At 38.6% G+C, this 24,580-nt stretch overlaps 1 protein-coding gene across 5 annotated transcripts in view; it reads right to left on the bottom strand.

Annotated features, from left to right (window-relative positions):
* Nucleotides 1–24,580, bottom strand: part of COL19A1 (collagen type XIX alpha 1 chain) — a 357,656-nt gene that overhangs the window by 101,741 nt on the left and 231,335 nt on the right. For all 5 annotated transcript variants that reach the window (XM_084958732.1, XM_003121272.6, XM_084958748.1 and 2 more), the window contains exon 18: nucleotides 6,078–6,131. In XM_084958732.1, the coding sequence (XP_084814858.1) occupies nucleotides 6,078–6,131 (54 nt within the window). The remainder of the gene's footprint in view (nucleotides 1–6,077; nucleotides 6,132–24,580) is intronic.

Here is a 24,580-nt window from a genome sequence, read left to right as displayed (position 1 = left end):
GTCAGAGAGGCGTAGGCCGGTGCCCACAGCTCCGATTCGACCCCTAGCCTGGGAACCTCCATGTGCCGCGGGAGTGGCCCAAAGAAATAGCAAAAAAAAAAAAAAAAAAAAAGGTCAGAGACCTGAATAGACTTTTTTTTCCAAAGAAGATATATAGAAGGCCAAAAGTCACATTGAAAAATGCTCAACATTGCTAATCTTCAGAGAAATGGAAATCAAAGCCATACTATGATATTGCCTTATACTCATCAGAATGGTTATCATCAAAAAGTCTACATATGGCAAATGTAGGCAAGGATGAAGAGTGGGAATGTAAATTGGTAGAGCCACTATAGAAAACAGTATGGGGTTTCCTTAAAAAACTAAAACTAGAACTACCATTAATCCAGTAATTCTACTCCTTGGTATGTATCCAAATTTAAAAAACACATTAATTTGAAAAGATATGTGAACCCCAATGTTCCTAGCAGCATATTTACAACAGCCAAGAAGTGGAAGCTACCTATGTGTCTATCAACAGGTAAGTGGATAAAGAATAAGTAGTATATATACATATGTATGTATGTGTGTGTGTATACATACATATATATATATATATATATATATATATATACATATAATGAAATACTACTCAGCCGTAAAAATTATGAAATTCTGATATTTTCAACATGGATTGGTTTGGGGGTATTATGCCTTAGTGAAATATGTTAGACAGAGAAAGACAAATACTTTATATTATCACTTATACATGGAATTTTAAAAATAAGACAAAGGAATGTATATAACAAAACAGAAACAGACTCACAGATATAGAGAACAAACTAGTGGTTACCAATGGAGAGGTGAGCTAGAGGTAGGGGATTAAGAGGTACAAACTACTATGTATAAAATAAATAAGCAACAAGGTTATATTGTATAGCACAGGGAATATAGCCAATAGCTTATAACAATTTTAAATGGGGTATATGCTGTAAAAATATTGAACCACTATGTTGTACACCTAAAACTAATATAATATTACAGAACACTTATACTTCAATAAAAATAGAAAAAAATTTAAAAAAGCATTTTGGATGTTGGAATATATTTTTTCTCTTGTGGGAAAAAGGTTGATGTAATCTGTAGTCAGGAAGTGGGAAGACTCATGCTATTTCAATTGATCTCAAGAGAGTGTTCTGTGGAAAGAAGAGAATTAATAGACATGTGTAGGCTAAACTTGGAGAAAGCCATTTTTATAGGCTCCAAAGAGTCAAACATTAGCAATTTCCCATGGCTCAGTCTAACAAAAAAGACCAGGAGTTCCTGTTGTGGCATAGCGGAAACAAATCTGACTAGAAACTATGAGGTTCTGGGTTTGATCCCTGGCCTTGCTCAGTGGGTTAAGGATCTGGCATTGCCCTGAGTTGTGGTTAGGTCTAAGATGAAGCTTGGATCTGGTGTTGCTGTGACTGTGAGGTAGGCAGGCAGCTACAGCTCCAATTAGACCCCTAGCCTGGGAAACTCCATATGCCGCAGGTGCGGCCCTAAAAAGATATAAATAAATAAATAAATAAGACCAAGGACATGAACCACCTTACAGGATACGAAGTCATTAAAAATTTCCCAGCTTGGTCTTTGGGAACTTAGTCAATCCTAAACATGACAGGACACAATATTTTAAAAAATCAGGTTATCTGTTATGCATTGAATGGTGTCCACTCCCTGCCCCCATAAGTCCTCTGTTTTAGTCCTAACATACAGTACTTCAGCATGTGACCTCAGTTAGAAATAAGCTCTTTGCAAAAGTAATTATTTAAGCTCAGGTCATGCTGGAGAACCATGAGGTTGTGGGTTTGATCCCTAGGGAGAAGGTAGATCCCTAATTCAATATGACTGTGTCTTTATAAAAATGAACTTTGGATACAGAGACATACACATGGGGAGGACGTCATGTGAAGATGGGAGTTATGCAGCCACAAGCCAAGGAGCTTCCAGAAGCTAGCAGTGAGGTCTTGACACACCTCTCTAGCAGCTTCAGAGACAATGTGGCCCTGCCCACACCATCAAAGCTGTGAGACAATACATTTCAGATGTTTAAGCCACTCAGTTTGTGATGCTTTGCTAGAGTAGCCCTAGCAAGTTAAAATATACCATGTGGCCTAAGAGAGCTGTACCCACTTGATAAGAAGGCCTAAGGCTGGCTCTAGATCCAACTTCTCAGGTCCTGGCAAGAATACATTTCACTAGCTCCAAGTATGGGAGGGAGATGACCCAAGAGAGTTTTAGGGTTCTCTGTAATAAAGCTAATATCCAAAAATCCATGTCTGTGCCTAAATCCATGATGTTTCCCAAAGCTAGTAGATTCTGGGGCAGTGGGAGGGAGACACAGGAAGTTAGGACTTCTTAATTTAATTTCTAAATCTTCCACACCCAGAAGGGTTGCCTCTAGCGTGTCCAAGGAACCCATCATTTTCTGTGCCATCCTTGGTGTTAAGTCGCTGCTTTGGAAAGACCTTGAGTCTTTGATTTTGGAGAAATGTTTTCTTATCCTTTCTAGTCTGTGTATATGAAAATGAAGTTGTGATTTGATACTAGAAAAGGAAATAGATTATTTTGCTAGCAAATTGGTTTTTTTTGATTAACAATTTGGAGAAGTGAACACCAAAATTGGTTCCTGGGAGGTGCAGCATGCAGCATTAATCTCCAACAGATGAGACTGATTCTCTGCAAACTGCAGAGTGTGGTGATGTCAAGATAACTAACTATATATGCATTTTCATGTGGATCTTTAAAAACAATATCAAAAGTAAAATCTGCCAGTACTTGACCTCCACAGTTAATGCTTTTTTTCTCTTTGCTTTCCCATCTAGAGGTTGTTGCAAGGAACTCTGGATCTGATGGCTTTAGCAGGTGACAGAGTCTACCAAATTTTTATTAAAATCCCTGGAGCTGAAGACAATGCAGAGCAGTTTGCTGGATTGAAAGCAGATTTTCCTTGAGGGGAAGAATAAACTAAGCATTGCTGCTACTTTCCAAACAGTCTTGCAGAATGGGAGCAGATGTTTTGCAAATTATTTTTGTGATGGAGAGGGAAATCTCCATTTTATTCTTTGCATCCTCAAGAGGGCATGCAAAAATACATAAAAACACACTTATATAATCATCCTGACCTTCCTCTTTAGTCTTTCTATTCCTCACATTCTTTTTTCCTTCTCCAAGTCCTTTTTTGATTTGTGCTGTGAGAGGAGAGGGCTTCTTATGTCTGAGCCTCTCCCTCTGATGAAATAAGGAAAATTGTAGAAAAAAAAATCAACTCATATATGGGCCAAAAGGCAATTCCTTTGCCTCTGAGGATTCCTGGGATGAGAGAATGAGCCATGAGCTCCTTCAGATTAGAATGGGGAGGGAAGGCGTATGAGCAGTCTGCTTGTCATCCTCCTTGGGGCAGCTGCTTCAGCAGAATCCAGGCTGCAGGATAGCTGAAGCTGCTGCAAGCTGAGGCGCTGAGGTGCAGGACTCAAATGCAGACATTACATAAATCAATGCCAATTTAAAAGGAAAGATTATTTTAACCTTGGATGTCATTTTATATGTTTCCATACCTGGTCCATTACTTAATCTCCAGGAAAGTTTCACTCAGGGCCCCCTTTCTTTCTGGGCTTATTAGCTACAGACAGACCATTAGGCATGCAATAACCTGCAAATTGAAACAGTCTCAACACTCAAAACAGGTGGGACTGGCAAGGAGTGGGTGGGGACACCACCAAGTGGAAACAGGCATGCCACTCACCATGGCATATTTGGCTCTTTTGTGAAGCTGAGGGTGAGGAGGTGGCGGTTACAATCCAGAGAGGTTGCTCTGTGTAGGTACTGGGAAGACGCAGCCCTCACCCCTATCTATCCTGGTGAGACCTTGGTGAAACAGCCCTAGGTATTCTCAGAAGGAAGCGGTCAAGTATTTGGAAAGTTACCTTCTTTTAATTCCCAGATGGGTCTAAAGCCATTACCAATGTTAAATGGTAATGTTTCATTTGTGAGAGAAAAGCCATGATCTCTCCTCTTTATCTAGTTATGTTCCAGTTCTGAATCACATTTTGAGCACAGATGGACTAAATACCTGTGAACCTCAATCCTGTAATGGTAGTAAGATTAGCTGGAGCTCTTTTAGGTGAGTCACTATCTAAAATCAAAGAACCAGTTTGCTGTTAGCAAGACTCTTCACGACCTACTCTAGTCAGCCCTATTTGGGGGAAAATATAATCTTATAAAGTTAAAAATTTACATTCTGAACTTTAGACTCTAAAATATAAAGCACCATAGATCTTCATTTAAGGGAAAACTGACTCATCGCCATGATAAATTATATATAGAAGTAGTGTTGGGAGACTTGTAAAGATATGAGCATTAAAAGTTTTGCAAGGGACAGCAAATATGTAAGTAGCCGAGTAGCAACTTGGTAAATTTTATGCCAAAGGTGGTAGGACTATACTGCATTCTTTAAATTTTTCTAGCTGACAACGTAACACCAGAGCCTACTCATTCCATTATTTTGAAGCATTTATAATAAATCCTATTTTGTACAAATAGATGTCATTTACAGAAATACACGGTATTTTAATTGATTAATTTTAGACTTGTTTCTCTTACTTTTTTTTTCATGTGGGCCAAGCCTGATTGATTTGAAAAAGCTAGAATAGATAGAGTTTTTCAGAAAATGCCTACTAAACAGGCATAAAATATACCTTTAACATTTTTCCTAATATAATATTCCATGGAAAAATAGGAGAAAACATTAGACAAGATTATTCAGGAAGTGGAAGAGACTTTCCATACTTTTTTTTTTTGCTTTTTAGGGCCACACCCATGGCATATGGAAGTTCCCGGGCTAGGGGTTGAACTGGAGCTACAGCTGCCAGCCTACGCCACAGCCACAGCAATTCCAGATCTGAGCCACATCTGCAACCTATGACCTATACCAGAGCTCAGAGCAATGCCGGATCTTTTAACCCACCGAGTGAGATCAGGGATTGAACCTGCATCCTCATGGATACTAGTTGGGTTTGTTACCACTGAGCCACAATGGGAACACCTGACTTTCCATACTTTTGATTTAAAATTTATCAGCCACAAATGGTTCACATCTTTATGCTGAACTTAATCTGATGTGAGAAGAATTGGGATTTTGAATGAATTAACTTGTCATTTAATAAACACTTTTCTGAGCACTTGCTATCTTCAAGACATTTACTGACACAGGCACAGAGTGTTTCTTTGGGATTTTAAAACAGGGGAACAAGAGCAGTCAGAGGAATTTACAGGAAGGGAGACCAAGAACACAGGAGACAAAGGGGAATGTCTCTAAATTTGCTTCTCTGGGTTTGCTGCCATTACTCACCAGCAGCTTATTGACGATAAACTAGATGTTAAAAGGGATCCAAGTCAGTGGACAGAATGCCCCACACAAAGTGCTGAATGATGAGTCAACCAATGGTCTCAGGTCCCTGAGTCTCACTTGGCTGTCAACACTCATTCTGTGTCTATTGTGCCTCCTTGTAGAATTGGAGGCCAAACTATCCTGCCTTTTGGTACTCAGATATGTCTATGTCATATTCTACCCAAACCAAGTGTAATTTAAAAAGCTTGGAGAAGTTAAAGTGCCTCCTTCCTGAAAGGTGAGGGACTTCCAGTCTTGACCTATAGAATGTAAAAATTCACTGGAGATTTTAATACAGCACCTGGTAGTTGGGTAGGAAATCTATCACCTACCCAGAGCTTTAAGGTAGCAAATAATCTTTTTTGTCTTTTGGGAAGCTAGATATATGATGTTATCAATGGTTAAACATGGTTTTTGCATTAATTTTTGGCATGAAGTTTTACAAACTTTGAAATAAACTTAAAAAATAAAGACAAAATCCTGGGTTTGTAATGAGATGCTGAGCAAAATACTTTTTTGAAACATATTTTCATTATGGAAAGATGTTAGGTAATGTGATTATATTTCAAAGCCCAGCAGTTTATTATGTTTATTTATTTATTTTTTTCAAATACACCATCACATAAAACCTCTGTGTACAACATGTGAGTAAAAGAAGCCATACCTTGTGATAATATTCACTGAGGGTCTGTTGTACTCTTTGTATTCCAGGAGGTCCCTGTATTAGAAACAAATCAAAGAAGTATGTAAATATTTACCAAAACAATGTGTGTTTAAATAACGTATCTAAGAACTCTTGAAATCTCACAGTTAAGGAAAAGGAAGAATTTAATCAAGTTTAGTCAAGTATTTTAATTAATATAGAATCACATGGACATCAACTTATCAGGTTCCTAAATATATTTCTAAGTTAAATCCTGCATGAATCCAAAGAGAGTTCCTAAGTAGGAACATGTAACATTTCACTAGAAGGTCAGCCATCAGCATATTCTTTATTAAGAATTGTACCTGGAAAACTCCTCAAGCAAATAGGCTGAAGATCTTCAGTTTATTTCTGACGTTTCTTAGAGGGCTTTAATCAATGTATTATAGAAATGTATGCCCATGTGTTATTAACTTAAAAAATAAGGGGAAAATTTTTTTCCTATTGTTTTACTTTTTTAAATTAGTTGGGTGAAAATGGGCTTCCCCTGGACTTTCAGACCAGAAAAAGATAACTTCAGGCTTAGGATATTTAAATACATGTAGTTTTAGTTGATAGGGAAATATTCATGAAGCACTATGCTGAGCTTCTGGTGGATAGGAAAGAAGTAAAGACTTATGCTTGTCCCTAAAACTTCCAGGACGATAAGAATTTTCTGAGCTATTCAGGGATTACATTTTGGGGAGAACAATGTACGATTAGCATGATTTTAAATCAAGTCATTCAAGCCAAGATAGATTTTGCTATTTCAGAAAAGAAATGGCTTATTTCACTTAGACCTTGAAAGCTCCTGGGAAGAGAGAAAACACAAAGTTCTCAGACGATAAGCCACCCAAAGATCATGATAGAGCAAAGCAAAGTCACTGCTATACAAAGATTATTTTAAAAAGAGGGTAAAAGCTTTGAAAAGTGAAGAAACATTTTAAGGTGCAGCCACTATGGAGAACAGTATGGAGGTTACTAAAAAAAACCCTAAAAATAGAGTTGCCATATCATCCAGCAATCCAACTCCTGGGCATATATCCATACAAACTATAATTCGAAGAAATACATGGACCCCTATGTTCATAGAAGCACTATTTAGAATAGCTGAGATGTGGAAGCAGCCTAAATGTCTATTGACAGATGAATAAAGATGATATATACTGGAATATTACTCAGCCATGAAAAAAGAATGAAATAATGTCATTTGTAGCAACATGGATGGACCTAGTAAGTCAGAAAAAGAAAGACAAATATCATATGCCATCACTTATATGTGGAATCTAAAATATGACACGAATGAACTTATCTATTAAAGAGAAACAGACTCATAGATGTGGAGAACAGATTTGTGACTGCTAAGGGGGAAGGGATGTGGGGGAAGGATGGACTGGGAGCTTGGGATTAGAAGATGAAAATCATTATATACAGAATGGATAAACAATAAGACCCTACTGTATAGCATTAAGGAGGTATATTCAATATCCTGTAAGATATTTAATATATATCTCACACTTTTCTGTATGCCAGAAACTAACCCGATACTGTAAATAAACCACTTTTCTGTACACCAGAAATTAACCCACTATTGTAACTAAACTATAGTTCAATTTTTTAAAAAGGAAACATTTTAAGGAATACTTGTTAGCTGCACTCACTGATAACACCTTAGGTATATTGAAAAGATTAATGTCGGTTAACATTCATGACAGGTATTTCTTATGAATGGCTTGTGACAGAAGATATCTTCTAATATGAAGCTTTTGCTTTGTGCCATTTAATGTCGAGGACACCAAGAAGTAATGATGGATGCCTGGAAGCAGGTTGGTGTAACTCGTGAGAAAATAATAGGCCTTTTGAGGAATGGGGCTGACTGTGATTGGAAAGACAAACGATGCTGTTACCTTGCTGAAATCAAAACAGAGCTAATGTCAAAAAGGAATTCTCAAGGCATTATATATTTTCAGGTTCTTTTTCAGTTTTGTGTGACATATTCTAGGTCAGTTAGTTGAAGTGACGAGGAAAAAGGTCACTGAGTTAGGGGATGTTTCACAAAGTTTCCGGTCAAGAAGATGCAAATTAAAAGACATTGTTGAAATTCAGGAGACATGAGATTGCATACACATTGATCCTTTTGCAGCTATCTAACATATTAGATATGAGAATTTTAGAAACTCTATGTGGTAGTATCAACAGTACCTTGGGGTACATGCATAGTAGGCATTTGGTGAATGGTGAATGTGTTAATAATAAGGCCAATTAAATCAAAGAACAGTGATGTGGTGAGTAAATTTAGCTTCAGACACATTCATCTTAGCTAAAAGTGAAAGGCTTAACAATTAGGGCTTCCAAATATAGTAGAACAATTAATAATGCATCTCAACTAGAGCAGAGGAATCAATCAAATAATAATAGCAAACATTTATATAATGCATATCGTGTTCCAGGAACTACACCAAAGGTTTTAAATAAATTAACTCATTTAATCTCTACCCCGACACCATGATGTATACCCCATCATTATTTCCTATTTAAAGATACAGAAAGTGAGGGTTTAGGAGTTCCTTGGTGGCCTAGCGGGTTAAGGATCTGGCACTGTCACTGCTGTGGCTTGGGTTTGATTCCTGGCTCAAGAACTTCTGCATGCCTCAGTCACAGCCAGAAAAAAGAGAAAGAAACCAAAGATACAGAAAATGAGGGTTTTGAAATTGTTAACTGGCCCACGGTCATACCACCTTAGTATGTGGTATGACTAATATTTAATACAAGCAGTCTGGGCCTGAACTCACTACTTATTTACTCAATTCTTTTAATTTAAAAGTAAACTCTCAGTCTAAAATAATTTCTGCAGTAATTTTTTTTTTATCATGATGACCGTGCCCTAGAGAATACGGGGTGATCACTCTTCCATGTTCTACTTACCACACTGAAATTGAAAAGATAGTCAGCAAAACTGTACTTAGCATTTCATATGAGCCAGCACTGTGTTTGATGCTGGAGGAGGCAATGAGCATTTGGCCTTTAGATGCAGTCCTACTGTAGAGCCAGGGGAGGCCCCTCTATCTACTTGGATTTGTCTTCATAATTTTCTCCACCTGTGATAGGGAGATTATGCCCGAACAGTCCCCCCAGTTCCTCCCCATCACAGCTATACTAAAAATTCATTTTATCTTCATTTGCAGAGCTCAAGAGAGCAGGTGGTCAAAAGATATATGAAGGGAAGGCTTTCAAAGGGAATTTGGAAGAGAGTAAGAAGAAAGCAGAGGGTGAGTGAACAGTGTGGTGGGAGTTGCACAGCACGGAACAGCTGGCAGTAGGGATGAAAATAGTAAAACTAATACATGGTTCTTATTTTTTTTTAATTGGGTGAGAACTGTGTCTTGTCTTTGATAGACTGGTTATCTGCAGTATATAGCTGTATCCCATAACCACAGAATACATTCCTCACCCAGAATCCTGTTCTTGCTGTTGATCAAACCACTGGCAGCAGAGTAAGGTAGCCAGAGCCAATCTTCCAAACAAAAAGGGAGCCCTCCTACACTGTTGGTGAGGATGTAAACTGGGTGCAGCCATGATGCAGAACAGTATGGAAGTTCCGCAAAAAACTAAAAATAGAGCTACCACATGACCCAGCAATCCCATTCCTGGATATACACCTGCAGATAACTATAATTCTAAGAGATACATGCACCCCAGTGTTCACTGGAGCACTATTTACAAAAGCCAAAACATGGGAGCAACCTAAATGTCCATCAACAGAGGAATGGATAAAGAAGATGTGATGCATATATACAACGGAGTATTGCTCAGCCATAGAAAAGAATTAAATAATGCCATTTGTAGCAACATGGATGGACCTAGGGACTATCATACTAAGCAAAATAAGTCAGACAAAGACAAATATCATATGATATTCACTTATAATGTGGAATCTAAAAAAATGATTCAAATGAATTTAATTTATAAAACAGAAATAGATTCACAGACATAGAGAACAACTTCATGGCTACCAAAGGGGAAAGGAGTGGAAAGACATAAATTAGGAGTTTTGGATTAACATATACACACCACTATATAAAAAACAAATAATCAACAAGGACCTACTGTACAACACAGGAAATTCTGCTCAATATTCTGTAATAACGTACAGGGTAAAAGAATCTGAAAAAGAATTTGTATACATAACTGAATCATTTTGCTGTACAGCAAAAACTAACATAACATTGTGAATTAACAGTATTTCAAAAAATTTTAAAAGGAAAAGAAAAAGAAAAATATGAAAACGATATCAAGAGCAGAGCTCAATGAACAGAGCCGCTGGCCAATGGAAAATTCTGAACAATATTATTCAGATACTCACAAAATTAATAAATCTTTAAAAGTTACTTCCACATTTTCCCATGTTCTGTTCTTGCCATAAAATATCAGGCCCACAGAGCAGTGATCCAAATGAGGTCAATCTGAAGTTTTAGGCTCTGGTACTTCATCTGCTGATGAGCATTTATGATGACATTTTCTTTCTTGTTCTTTCAGTCCCCAGGATACTTTGGGTACCACAAATTCCAAATGTACTGTAACAGAGATTTTTAGCTAACAGTCTAGCCTGCAGGCAACATTTTACACAAATTCTCCCAGCAGGCAGAAAGCCCTACAGCGATGGAAGGAAGACACCCATGTGAAGTCTCCCCACCTGAACACAGTCAGTGCAGAAATGACTGGGTTGTTCTGAAACTGCCAGAAAAAACAACCTCCATCTATCGACCCTAGAGGAGCACTATGCATATAAATGCTAAGAGCAATTCTCTGTTTACTGTCAGAAAAACAATATAGACCCAGGGGGTCTTGGAATTGGTGCCTGTCCCATAGTCACATCCCCAAGAGATGTGCTTTTTTTTTTTTTAATGGCCACACCCGCCACATATGATAGTTCCTAGGCTAGTGGTTGAATTGGAGGTACAGCTGCCAGCTTATGCGACAGCCACAGCAACAGTGAATTCAAGCCACATCTGTGACCTACACCACAGCTCATGGCAACGCCGGATCAGTAACACACTGAGTGAGGCCAGGGATTGAACCTGCATCTTCATGGATACTAGTTGAGTTCCTTACCACTGAGCCACAGTGGGAACTCTTATTTTCCATTTTCTATTCTTATAACAAAGCATGGCTGAAGGATATCCAAAGAGTGATTTATTTCCAAGCTTAGCAAGAGCTGTCCATCCTACAGACCATCAATCAACCATGGGGAGGAAGAACTAAAAGGCTTGTGATAACTGACAGGTCTGTAGGCATCACCTGGTATTAGATGCTCCAGGACACTTTCAAGGTCACTTTTTCTGAGGTTTGCAATTGTAAAGATTCATAAAGAAGATGCTTAGATGACCCAGATCCAATGGAGAAGACAGGCAGCCTCAGGAGGAACATCAGCCTTAGCTAATATTCTTAGGAGCTCTACTGGGAAAACCAATGGAAGATTTATGGAAAGGAGAAACATCCCAATATCCTGCTCTGATAGTGACCTGCAACATGGCTATACAGACATCATGGCTACAGAATGTCCATCTCTTATACAGTTCAGCTTCCCTCTATTTGTATTGAATTGGGAGACATAGGACATGTGGGTTAATATGATAAGGACACAATTACACAACAGTTTTAAAATGCTCATGAACTCCAGGGAGACACATCTGTTCAGAATCCAGCTGTGCTCATGGTCTATCAAGCTGGTATGGGGAGAGATACTGATGCTGTTTCCTTCTGCAAAGAGCTGTACCCAGTGTGATGAAGTGAATTAAATCTGCATTCAACTTGGGAACATATACTCTCAGCAATAGTTTAAAGATAGTTTAAAGTATTTGAAAAGGCTTTCCCCCCACCAAGATCTTGCTAGAGGTGGAAAACAGAAGCATCATAATGTCTGCCACCAGTGTCATCAGATACATAGAATGAAAACGACAAACTGCTTGCATTATCACCTCCTTAGATTTCAATCTGGGCTACAGAGTCTCAAAGTTTAAAGAATGGGAAGAAGAGTTCCCATTGTGGCTCAGTGGTTAATGAATCTGACTAGGAACCATGAGGTTGCGGGTTTGATCCCTGGCCTTGCTCAGTGGGTTAAAGATCTGGCGTTGCCATGAGCTGTAGTGTAGGCCACAGACGCAGCTTGGATCCCGCATTGCTGTGGCTCTGATGTAGGCCGGCAGCTACAGCTCCAATTAGACCCCTAGTCTGGGAACCTCCATATGCCGTGGGTGCGGCCCTAGAAAAGACACAAAAAGACAAAAAATAAAATAAAATAAAATAAAATAAAGTGAAGAACGGGAAGAGCTCTTTATTAAAGCTTCTTCAGTCCTGGTCTTGGCTGCACTTTCACTTTTCAACCAGTTCAAGCAGTACACTAAGGTGGAAGAATCCACTTTCTCCTCTTTTCTCTCCTCTGGTCTTTGCTGTGAGTTCCCTGTGCGAGTTAGGGCTGGGGCCTTTGGATTAGCTTTAGCGCACCCTTGATGTCCTGAATCAAGGTCTCGTGGCTCCTCAGTCATTCTGCTCCCTCTGTGATCCTCCCTCCTGAACTGTTTTCCTTCCTCCCTCTTCTCCTAAAGCATCCTTTAGTTCTTCACAACTGCTGACTGAGCCTCTGGGCGCCATCTGGGCACCACTCATCCCCGCGACCCAGGGCTCTTCAAGCTCTCATTAGGAGCTCCTTTCAGAATTCACAAATACATATTTTCAGGTTGTACACAACAGCCTTCTGGCCCTGTGGTTTCCAATTAACTTTGCTAACAGCCTTTGAAATATCAAAAACCTCTCTGGAGAAAGTTGTACTAATCAACTTTCTTCAAAACATGCTAAAAAAACAGCATTACTCTAAGAAGAGATAGAAAGTTTGGTATTGAAAAGTCATTTGGGCTAATTTTCAAGAAACATTTCTAATTTTCTAATGGCCAGTAGAAAGGGCAGAGACCAGCAATTATTTTTCCCTTGACATTAAAAATAATTATTAGGAAGCCTAACCTCATTCATAGGAATGGTAAGATGAAGCATATTTCAATAATATAGTAATTGTTGGAAAAGTTAATGCAGAATGAGTTTTTCCCTTATATATATTTCCATCTGTATGGAAAGACAAGGAGTTTCAAATTTTTCCATTTTATCATAACACACAGTACGACACCCATGTTTGCTGAATTCAATAATCTTTTGCAAGAAAAATTTTTAGGGCAAAGGCAATTTCTCACTTTTTTTTTTAAATTTAATTTTTGTTTTTTTTAGGACTGCTCCCACAGCATATGGAGATTCTCAGGCTAAGGGTCTAATTGGAGCTACAGCTGCCAGCCTATGCCACAGCCACAGCAATGCCAGATCCGAGCCACATCTGCGACCTACACCACAGCTCATGGCAACGCTGGATCATTAACCCACTGAGTGAGGCAAGGAATCAAACCTGCAACTTCATGGTTCCTTGTTAGATTCGTTTCCACAGTGCCACAACAGGAACTCCCTCACTTGTTGGTTTTGATTTCAGTTAGAAATGGTAGCAAACTGAGCCAGGGTTTTACTGCTTTTGAACTCAGAGAAACAGGGCCAACAGATTCAGATTAATCTAAGAATCTGGCTAAATAATTGAAAACAAAGCTGCAGTGAGCTCCAGTTAAGCAAAAAAAAAAAAAAAAAAAAAAAAAAAAAAAGAGTTTATAGATGGATTTTTGCCATACTTACAACATAGAAAGTTGTCTCCTAACTCTGAGAAAAAAATCAATAACACTCTTTAGAAAATATCTGGGAAATCAATTTCTTTTTCTTTTAAACACAAATCCTTTTATTTATCTTAAATATTTGTTCTAAATGAATTTTTCATTGCCTCTTGGGATTTAATTAACTTAAACAGTGTAATTTTAGAATAGATTATTTTTTCTGAGAATGCTTCTGCTACAGATTTTAGTGGCTAAGGAGATACCAACACTCCAATCCTCTCACCACCCCCTTACCCCCAAATTGCTGCCAACTCTCTAACTGCAAAATATGATTTCTGAAGCAAGGAGTGGATTAATTGTTTATACTGTAGTTACATTTCAACACAGAGACCCCAAGTTCTCCTTTATGGGATTACAATGGGGAATGTGGACCAGAAAGTACGTATTGGGTGAAAATTAAGGTTCCTGGGAAAGAACTCTTATTTCTGAAAATATCTCACCCACTTTCTGGTTTATGCCTAAAACTAAATAAAGGAAGATTGGTTTATTTGGTGTTGGGTTTTATCAGCAACTGAAATGTAAATGTTCTTAGGAGATGTAATGCTTCATACAGCTCAGGATAATTCATTTATATTTTCTTAGATGGCAGAGTAATGTGACTGCAAAACATATCCTCTTATTTGATTCTCATAAGAACTAAGTGAGATGGGTATTCTTATATTCTCTATCTGACATGGAAAAACTGAGAGATTTACCCTCAAGTTATACCCTCAAGTCTAAGAGTTGTTCTGTTCTAATAGGTCATTTATTAAGTGTACCCTGAGAGAAAGTTGGACAGGACAAAAAAAAGAAGAATATAAGGATGGTTCCTGGAGAGGGGACAGGAGAAGACAGTCCCAAGGGAGGAAAGGGGGCAGAAAAGGGAGGGTGGAGATCCTGAAGACTGCTGCTTTGTTTACACAACCCCAGGCCTTGGGTGCTCACTTTCTGACACCAGAAAGTAGAGTTACCTCTTTTGTGTAAGGTTTTAAGATAAACTCTGATTTTAAGAGGTGGGACTCAGATGGAAGAAAAAGCCATATTAGAATGATAATGAAAGGGCTTGGTAAAGTATCAACACTTTTACTTTAGAAATAGGAGAACCTAGATTAAATCCTGGGAAAGAAAGTAAAAAATAATGAGCAGATGGTAGAGAATGGTAAAAATGACCTAATGATAATACTACTGATAAATAACAGTGGTTACCCTCTGAAAGGAGCAACTGTGTGGCAAGTACACATGCTGTTGCATTTTACTCTTACAACAATCCAAGGAGGTAGGCATTATCCTCATTTTTATTATAACAAAAGGTTAATTAGCTTACCCAAGGTCAAATAAAGAGTAGGCTACAGGTAAATTTCAACCCAAGGTGGCCTGTCCCCAGAGCTTTGATAATTTAACTCTTTCCTTTAACTGCTTCACAGTGAGTGGGATGACAGAAAAAAATAAAAAAAGATCAATCATCTTAAAGCTGGTTAAAAAAATCATGTAGGGCATTAAAGGATAATAGGTCACAGATCTATTAATGAGAGTCAGAATCAATAAGGGCCAAGTAAAGAAAGCTCTGGGATATGGTGTTGACACACATTTTCAAAGATTTGGACCAGAAAAGATCAGAGGAAAGTGACCAGAGAGTAGGAAGGTAAGGATAGATAGAAAGACCAATATCATATGATACTGCTTATATGTGGAATCTAAAAACAAAGTTAGAAACACACATATTACAAAACAGAAATAGGCCCACAGACATAGAGAACAAACCTCTGGTTACCAAAGGGGAAGTGGGGGTGGGGGCCGCTGGGGGAGAACAAGTTAGGAGTTTTGGATTAATACATACACACTACTGTATATAAAATAGATAACCAACAATGACCTATTGCATAGCACAAGGAATTATACTCAATATTTTATAATAGCTTATAAGGGAAAAGAATCAAAAGAAAAAAATACAAAAATGTATATTTATATATACATAAAACTGGATTACTGTGCTGTAAACCTGAAACTAACATAACACTGCAAATCAACTATACTTATACTTCAGAAAAAAAGTTGAGGGAGGAGTTCCTGTCATGGCTCAGTGGTGAATGAATCCGACTAGGAACCATGAGGTTGCGAGTTCGACCCCTGGTCTTGCTCAGTGGGTTAAGGATCCAGTGTTGCAGTGAGCTGTGGTGTAGGTCACAGACTTGGCTCGGATCCTGAGTTGCTGTGGCTCTGGCATAGGCCTGTGGCTACAGCTCCGATTCAACCCCTAGTCTGGGAACCTCCATGTGCCGTGGCAGTGGCCCAAGAAGTAGCAAAAAGACAACAACAACAAAAAAAAAAAGTTGAGGGAGTTCAACTTTTGGCTCAGAGGAAACGAATCTGACTAGTATCCATGAGGACGCAGGTTCAATCCTAAGCCTCGCTCAGTGAGTTAAGGATCTAGCATTGCGGTGAGCTGTGGGGTAGGTCACAAATGTGGCTCGAATCTGGCATTGCCGTGGCTGTGGTGCAGGCCGGCAGCTACAGCTCCAATTTGACCCTTAGCCTGGGAACCTCCATATGCCGTGGGAGTGGCCCTAAAAAGACAAAAAAAAAAAAAAAAAAATGTTGAAACAAAAAAGTGTATGAAGCTTTGTCTTAAAAAAAAGAGAGGACCCTGACACCTATGGTCAATTAATCTTTGACAAGGGAGGCAAGAACATAAAATGGGAAAAGGAAAGTCTATTCAGCAAGCATTGCTGGGAAACCTGGACAGCTGCATGAAAAAGCAATGAAATTAGAACACACCCTCACACCATGCACAAAAATAAACTCCAAATGGCTGAAAGACTTAAATATACGACAGGACACCATCAAACTCCTAGAAGAAAACATAGGCAAAACACTCTCTGACATCAACATCATGAATATTTTCTCAGGGCAGTCTCCCAAAGCAATAGAAATTAGAGCAAAAATAAACCCATGGGACCTCATCAAACTGAAAAGCTTTTGCACAGCAAAGGAAACCAAAAAGAAAACAAAAAGACAACTTACAGAATGGGAGAAAACAGTTTCAAATGATGCAACCGACAAGGGCATAATCTTTAGAATATATAAACAACTTATACAACTCAACAGCAAAAAAACCAATCAATCAATGGAAAAATGGGCAAAAGACCTGAATAGACATTTCTCCAAAGAAGATATACAGATGGCCAGCAAACACATGAAAAAATGCTCAACATCGCTGATTATAAGAGAAATGCAAATCAAAACTACCATGAGATACCACCTCACACCCGTCAGAATGGCCATCATTAATAAGTCCACAAATAACAAGTGCTGGAGGGGTTGTGGACAAAAAGGAACCCTCCTGCACTGCTGGTGGGAATGTAAACTGGTACAGCCACTATGGAGAACAGTTTGGAGATACCTTAGAAATCTATACATAGAACTTCCATATGACCCCGCAATCCCACTCTTGGGCATCTATCCGGACAAAACTCTACTTAAAAGAGACACATGCACCCGCATGTTCATTGCAGCACTATTCACAATAGCCAGGACATGCAAACAACCCAAATGTCCATCATCGACAGATGATTGGATTCGGAAGAGGTGGTATATATACACAATGGAATACTACTCAGCCATAAAAAAGAATGACATAATGCCATTTGCAGCAACATGGATGGAACTAGAGACTCTAATACTGAGTGAAATGAGCCAGAAAGACAAAGATAAATACCATATGATATCACTTATAACTGGAATCTAATATCCAGCACAAATGAACATCTCCTCAGAAAAGAAACCATGGACTTGGAGAAAAGACTTGTGGTTCCCTGATGGGAGAGGGAGGGAGTGGGAGGGATGGGGAGTTTGGGGTTATCAGACACAACTTAGAATAGATTTACAAGGAGATCCTGCTGAATAGCATTGAGAACTTTGTCTAGATATTCATGTTGCAACAGAACAAAGGGTGGGGGAAAAATGTAATTGTAATGTATACATGTAAGGATAACTTGATCCCCTTGCTGTACAGTGGGAAAAAAATAAATAAAAAAAAATAAAAGCTGCATGGGATTTTTTTTCCCATCAGTCAAAAAAAAAAAAAAAAAAAAAAAAAAAAAGAGAGGAATCATACCAGACACAAGAAATGTTAAAATCATGGAGGACTTAGAGAAATAAGGAGAGGGAGATTTCTAAGAGGAAAAAAAGAAAGAAGTTGCCAGTCTGGATCAGCATCTTAAGCAATTCCTGAATTTCAAATGATACCAAATGAGGGTAAAGAGACTTGCCATTTATGAGCTACTAGAAGAAAAATAACAACAAAAATGCCCATAGTTGGTGGGGAAAAGACTAGCTAACCAAGAGAGTAATATTGCTTAGGGACAATTTTGATAGGCTGAAATTTCTATGAGCATAAAATTGCGGTGAAGAATAGTCATGGGAAAGTAGTCACACAGTAAGAGGATGAAATACCCTTCAAATAAGACTACAATCATGCCATTGTGTTTGTTGCTGAAGAGAGATTTGTGTATGAGCCTGCTGGGAATCTGAAGGGTTTAAGTGATACGGCAACACCCTGGTTCAAGCATTTGTCAAGGGCATCTTCTGGGGACTTCCTCTAAGAAAGGTAAGAGCAGTTTAGTTAGAAGCCAACTAAATCAGGCAATGCTGATTCTTGGTGCATCTCTGGAAATCCTGAGCAGCAGTGATCCGTGATCTTCCCTTGTCTCAGCCGGGCCCCCTCCCCAGTGGCATATACCTGCACCACACCTTGAAAGATCAATAGCTTCTAAGTGCCTCCATCTAAGATATTGCCCACAAACCTGGTTCAGAAGTTCAGAAGCTGTGCGATTAACAGGTGAGGGATTGTAGTGAAGGCAGCTTCTGGATTGTGAATGAGAAATTTTCACATCTGCCACTTTGGACATTTTTCAAACGCATCCCTCTGTGTATTCCAGGAAGTGCTCACTTGAGCTGGGCTTGTCTCTTCTGGCCTGCACACTGAGCTGTGTAATTGAGGGAACTCAAGCACAGGCAGTTTATGGTTGTATGAATAAGCAAAATACTCAATATGTGACCTGATTGTTTTCCAAAATTGCATAGTCCCTGGTTTTACTTGTCATTTTGGAACAGAGTGGGAGGATGAGGCTGTGACAGTGAATGCATTCAATGGGTGTAATTAACCCATTTCATAAAAGCAGATTTTCTAAATTATGCCATAAAGCTCAGAAGTTTTTAACACTTTGCTTTCCAAGGGAGGAAAAAAAATTTTTTTAAAGGAGCTTATTTTCCGGGATACCATGAAACAAATCCATATAATTGGTATAAAGCCCACTGCATTATTGATCAAGTGGGACATTTTGATTGATTTCCATGGCATGATAGTTAGGGAAAAAAGGATTCCTCCTCTAATGCTGAAATTCTGCTTATCCATCCATAAAATGTCTCATACTCGTCTCTCTCCAGTATGTCCTGAAAAAGCAAAAATATTATCTGTCAGCTTCCTGTAATCTACGAAGCAGCAGGAGTCTTGAGAGTGGCTTGCCTCCCTGAAGAAGCAACACCACTGACCCTGCACAAGGTCAATAAAAGCCACAGTAATGGTGGAGATTTGAAACAAATTATGTGTATCCTGTGGCATTCCTGAAAGCTTACCATCAACAAAAGCCACACCTGGGGACAGCCATGCCTCTGACTTCAGGAATTCTCCATATGTCACCCAAAGCTGAAGGGAAGTCAGCTTACCCAGCCTGCACCTACCAATGCTCTGGGTTTCCATTTACTGTAACTACCAATATTCACTCTCTTTAAAAGAGCTGGTAGGGTAACAATGCTTCCTATGCAGAGAAAAATGTGATTTCCAAGGCAAGCTGTTAAGACTTAAGATAGCCAGGCTTATGGCACTGACCTATATGTTGCCAAGTTATGACAGGTACCAAATCTGAATGGTCAGGGACATTCTGGACAGCTCTGGGAAAAAGCAAAAGGATGTTTTATTTGGCGGTGACTGTAGCCTCCAGTTTCAACTCAGTGTAGGACACAAGGTTTCTTTCTGATCTGTAGTTTGTGATAAATCTGCAAATGCTATTTCTTGGCTCAACTGAACCCCATGGTTACAGAGGGTTACACTCAGGGAAGTTCTAGAAAGAAATCCTGAATAATTTCATTTTTAAAACACTTAGCCCCATTCTACAAAGGATTTTGGGCAAAAGAGAAGATGCTGACACTCTTGTCAGTGAAGCAAAAATTAGTGACAGTTATCTCGCCTCACTCCACAGGCTGCTTTTCCTGTTTCTTCAAATAAAATTGGAATATTTCGAGCAAGCTGAAAAGTATAGAAAATAACATGTAACCCTCCATGAATCCACAATCTAATGGTGGCAAATCCTAACCATCTGCCATATTTGCTTTATATTTTTCAAATTTTTGATGATATAACAGATATAACTGAAGTCCCATCAAGTCTTACTTTTTGCAGAATTTCCTTCCATGTTCAGGTCCTCCAAATAATGCTAAAAACTTATTGCTTCTCTACTCATAGGACTTCTTTTAGTCTTTCCTTTGATCAAAATAATTTCCTACCAGGTTGTAGCTGCTGTGCAGAAAAAAACTGACTGAATGGATTTAGTGAAGTCCCTCACTTTTCAAGTCCCAGACTTTTCTTAGTGTTTAACGGAGATAATCTTTTCTTATCTATCTTTACAGAGTTATTCAGCACCAAAATTAAATACTGTATAGAGATAATTTTGGAAACTTTATCATCAAACACAAATATAAGATTGTTTAGTAAACAAGTCGTCCTTTCTGAATATTTCTCAAAGGCCAATCAGATTTATTAAGACCTTAACATTTACCTACCACAAAGAAACAGTATTTAATCCATATACTCGGCCAACTAATAAGTTTGGTGACCATAGACCAAGGACTTCAAATATTCTGTCCCATCATTGCTATACACAATGCATCTTATTCAAAAGTCTTAATAGTTGGTTTCATTAACATGATCCAAAATGAAAAAGTAGTCAGTGGCTGTAAGAACATAAAATCCTTTTCTTCTTGAGTGTATCTATAATTAGTAAAAAACTCAGGCAGTGAGAAAGTGGCTAATAATGCTGCTCTTTGTAGGGAGAAAAAAAGGGAAGTAATGAGGGAATCGAACCCAAGAGCTAGTTTTCACATTCTCAACCTGATACCCCAGCTGCTTCACATGCATGTCGATGTATTCTGTGGCCACACAAGGTGACACTGGAATTTTAGTAATGTTGGCAACAGCTGTTTTGTCTGGGACCATGACCCCCAGTGGGGGACCAGTGGCAGTAAAAATGATTAAATGGCCACGTCTCCATTTTATAGGTCTTACATGTCTTTATTTTTAAATCTGAGGAAGTCGTCTTATTTTTACTAAGAAATAAAATGACTATTCCCATTGACTCAGATAAATGGTTAGGTTCATTTTCTCTGAAAACACTATCATTACAGTACATGGCCTTTAGTCATTTAATAGACCAAAGAGACTAAGATTCTTTGCTGAAAAGAAAGCTGAGAAACAGAAAACCCTGGTCAGTTCAAGGCTTCTAGAAAGGATGTTAAGACTATGAACTGGGTTCCTACTGAGGCACAATGGGCCTGGAAGTACATATAGGCACACACAGAGTGTTTTAATAAGAAGTCAAATGTTTTAATTGGAGTCGTCCACTTTATCCAGGCTTCCAAATTGTGTCTGATGTACTAACCTCTTCCAGAGGTGGGCCTTGTTAAGGCGAAACATTAACTTTGCACCTTGAGTTTTCAGTGCATAGGTTAACAGTTGGTGATGAAGACATACAAGGTGGGGATAGTGATGGACAAGGTGCAGAAAGGCATTAGTTCCACGGTGTTTCCAACCATACACTTCACAGTTATAACTGCTTATCTGACCCAACCTGGAGCCTATCAGAAAGGAAGCCTCAGGTCTAGCTGTGGGGAAAAGAGAAGAATGATTATAGACGACGAGTCTCCATCTTTAAGGAAAAGCAAGGGGTCCACTGGATTCAGGCAGGGCTGAAATGAAATGAGATGCTGTCAAAGCTTTGTCAATTTCCTTGTTTTTTCAGCAAACAAGTCTATTCCTCATCTATGCAAAGACTAAAAAGGAAGTGCTAAGATGATGTTGCCTTCAGAATTATCAGCAGGAGTAATAATTTCATCACATCAAAATTAAAATCTAACCACCTGAGTTAAAAACACATGCTAAGATCGATAAAAAGGAGATGCAACTGGTTGATTATTTTCCTTGCCACTTATAACTTATCCCTGATTCCATTCTCAAAAGGCTAAGCCACTCAGCTCCAAAGCCCCCTCTGGCACTGTTCTTCTCCTAGCTCTTTTCTGTTTATTGCACACAGCAAGTTCTCTCCCACCTCAGACCCTCTGCATATTCTGATCTTTCGGGTTGGAAAGTTTTTACTCTGGGCCTTGCATGGCTGGCTTCTTCTCAAGTAATGTCATCTAGATGCCCAGTGATGCAACCTGGACCACCTTAACTAGAGCAACATTCTTCCTTCCAAATCACTTTCATATTACCTAGCTTATCTCCTGCAGTACCTCATCCTAAGCTGAAATTGTTTCATCTGCCTATGGAATTGCCCCTTAACCATCACTGTCCCCCACATGATAGACCATAAGTTATTGATAGTGGAGACCTAGGCTTTAATTTGTTAATTTGTTGCTACTTTTTTTTTGTTTTTTTTGTTTTGTTTTGTTTTTGTTTTTTTTTTTTTTTTTGGTAAAACCACCAAAAAGTATTCAACGTTTGTAATAGTGATTAACACACGGTAGATGATCAATAAGTATTTGTTAATTAAATGAACTCAATATCACACCCTAAATTTACTTTTTTAACTGTGTGCCCTGCTATGTAACTATAGCCTTCAGGACTGTGTAATGACTCATGCTTTAAAGGTCAAAGAAGTTTGACATTGACGTTGAAACTAAAATAGAAATAATGTGGTTGTATATGTTATAAATCACATTGTTGTTTTATAAAAGAAGCATAAATTCCATTGGAGTCAGCTCCCAGAAAATCCACACTGTAGCATTTTATTGGCATATTACAATAAATCGGCATTTGAGAGATCCATGAGCTAAGGGTTTTCACTTCAAGAGGGCATCAAATTGACACTGGAAGTGATTGTTGATGAACTAGTATTTGTGTTTCAGATAAAGATAAGCATAAAATGCAACAAAATCCTGCAAATAAATTTTGAAAATCATGTAGATTTATAATTAAGCCTCAGACATTGAACAATTTCCAGACCTCAGACCTCCTCCCCAGGGCTGCAGTCATTCTTTTCCTACAGCTTTTCCAGTGGCAACAGTAGAGGGAGCTGCTGCCTCACATTCCAAATTCTGAGAATTTCTGTTTTCAAATAAATCTGCACTGAAATGTGACACACGTGAGCCCACTGCTCAATTGTCATACTGCAATGATGAAACAATGCACAAAAACAATATCAGAGAAAAAATGAAAGGAATTCAAGAGCCCTGCCTGCAACAGAAAGGAATAATAACACATTTTCAAATTAATGTGGTTTTTAATAAACACATTTACAGGACAATGAATGAGAAGTAAAGTGAATGTCAAATGGGGTGGGATAAGACATGCCACCTTTAATGGCTCATTAGTTAAACTCCCCTGCTCCTCTCCTGCTCCGCCTCATTGCCACCTGCTCCGCTCTCTTCTAAAGGAAGGAAAACCCAGAATACTTTGGAAATAAACTAAGGTATTCCAAGCATTGAGACTTTCCAACCCTCATTATCTAACACGAGGCCAGTATTTTCCATTGCTTATGCTACTCAGATAAGTAGAAGGCTTTAAAGACAAAAGAAATTTTTATTGGAGAGTGAGTGATTGTGGTTGGGACTTAGGGAACATGACAACTAATAAAACTCATCAGCTCATCGTGGGTGAAAAAGCCCTGAGAACACATCAGTCCCACAGAGTAAACCAGAGGAGAAAAAAAAAATCCCTGGCTACACAGACCTCTTGTTATTACCACCTGGTAGGAGTAATTTATGCCTTCAGGAGTGGATTTACAAACCTAGATAAGTAATCCATCTGTAGAGCATACAGTCTTACATTTTAGCAGCTCGTTGAAAGACATTTTTAAGTTCTGGTTAACTAGATTTTGAAGAGAAAAAATGTGTTGGTTCAATTGCAGACTTAATGTCTTTCATTTACAATATGATATGTGTGAATGAATGTTCAAAATAATAGTAATGGATTTAAGAGATATTTACCTAGAGATTTATATTTATAAGAAAGTTCTTTCACATACAAAGCATTTGATTCTCAACAACTGTGGGAAGTAGATGAGGCAGGTGCTATCATTTCAGATTTGCAGAAAAGGAAATGGAAATGTGGAAACATCAGGAGAACTGGCGGAGGGCACAGCATGGTAATGAGGATTTGTCCTACACCACCCACTGTGTCTTTCCTATCTGAGGTCCAGGAATAAAGGTGGGCTTAGGGATCACTTCCTGGGTTTCAATTCTGGCTCGCCCACATACACCTGTGTGATCTTGGGCAAGTTACTTGACATTTCTAAGCATCCTTCACCCAATTATAAAATGAGGATGATTTCCACTTCTCATGATGGTTGTGAGGATTACATCAGACTTTGGCAGTGGCATGCCAGATACAGAGGTGGTGCTGTAATAATCTCTCCTGATCCATCTCTCTCTCTTTTGGATCTGTTTCCTCAGGAGTTAGTGCTATTTCCTTCCCCAGGG

This window comes from Sus scrofa, chromosome 1 (genome assembly GCF_054392235.1).
Source record: "Sus scrofa isolate SSC_HxYL_T2T_F1_AM1 chromosome 1, Sscrofa_HxYL_maternal_Yorkshire_Landrace_v2.0, whole genome shotgun sequence".
NCBI lineage: Eukaryota > Metazoa > Chordata > Mammalia > Artiodactyla > Suidae > Sus > Sus scrofa.
The sequence above is the reverse complement of the archived record's forward strand: the minus strand, read 5'-3'. Positions and strand labels throughout refer to the sequence as shown.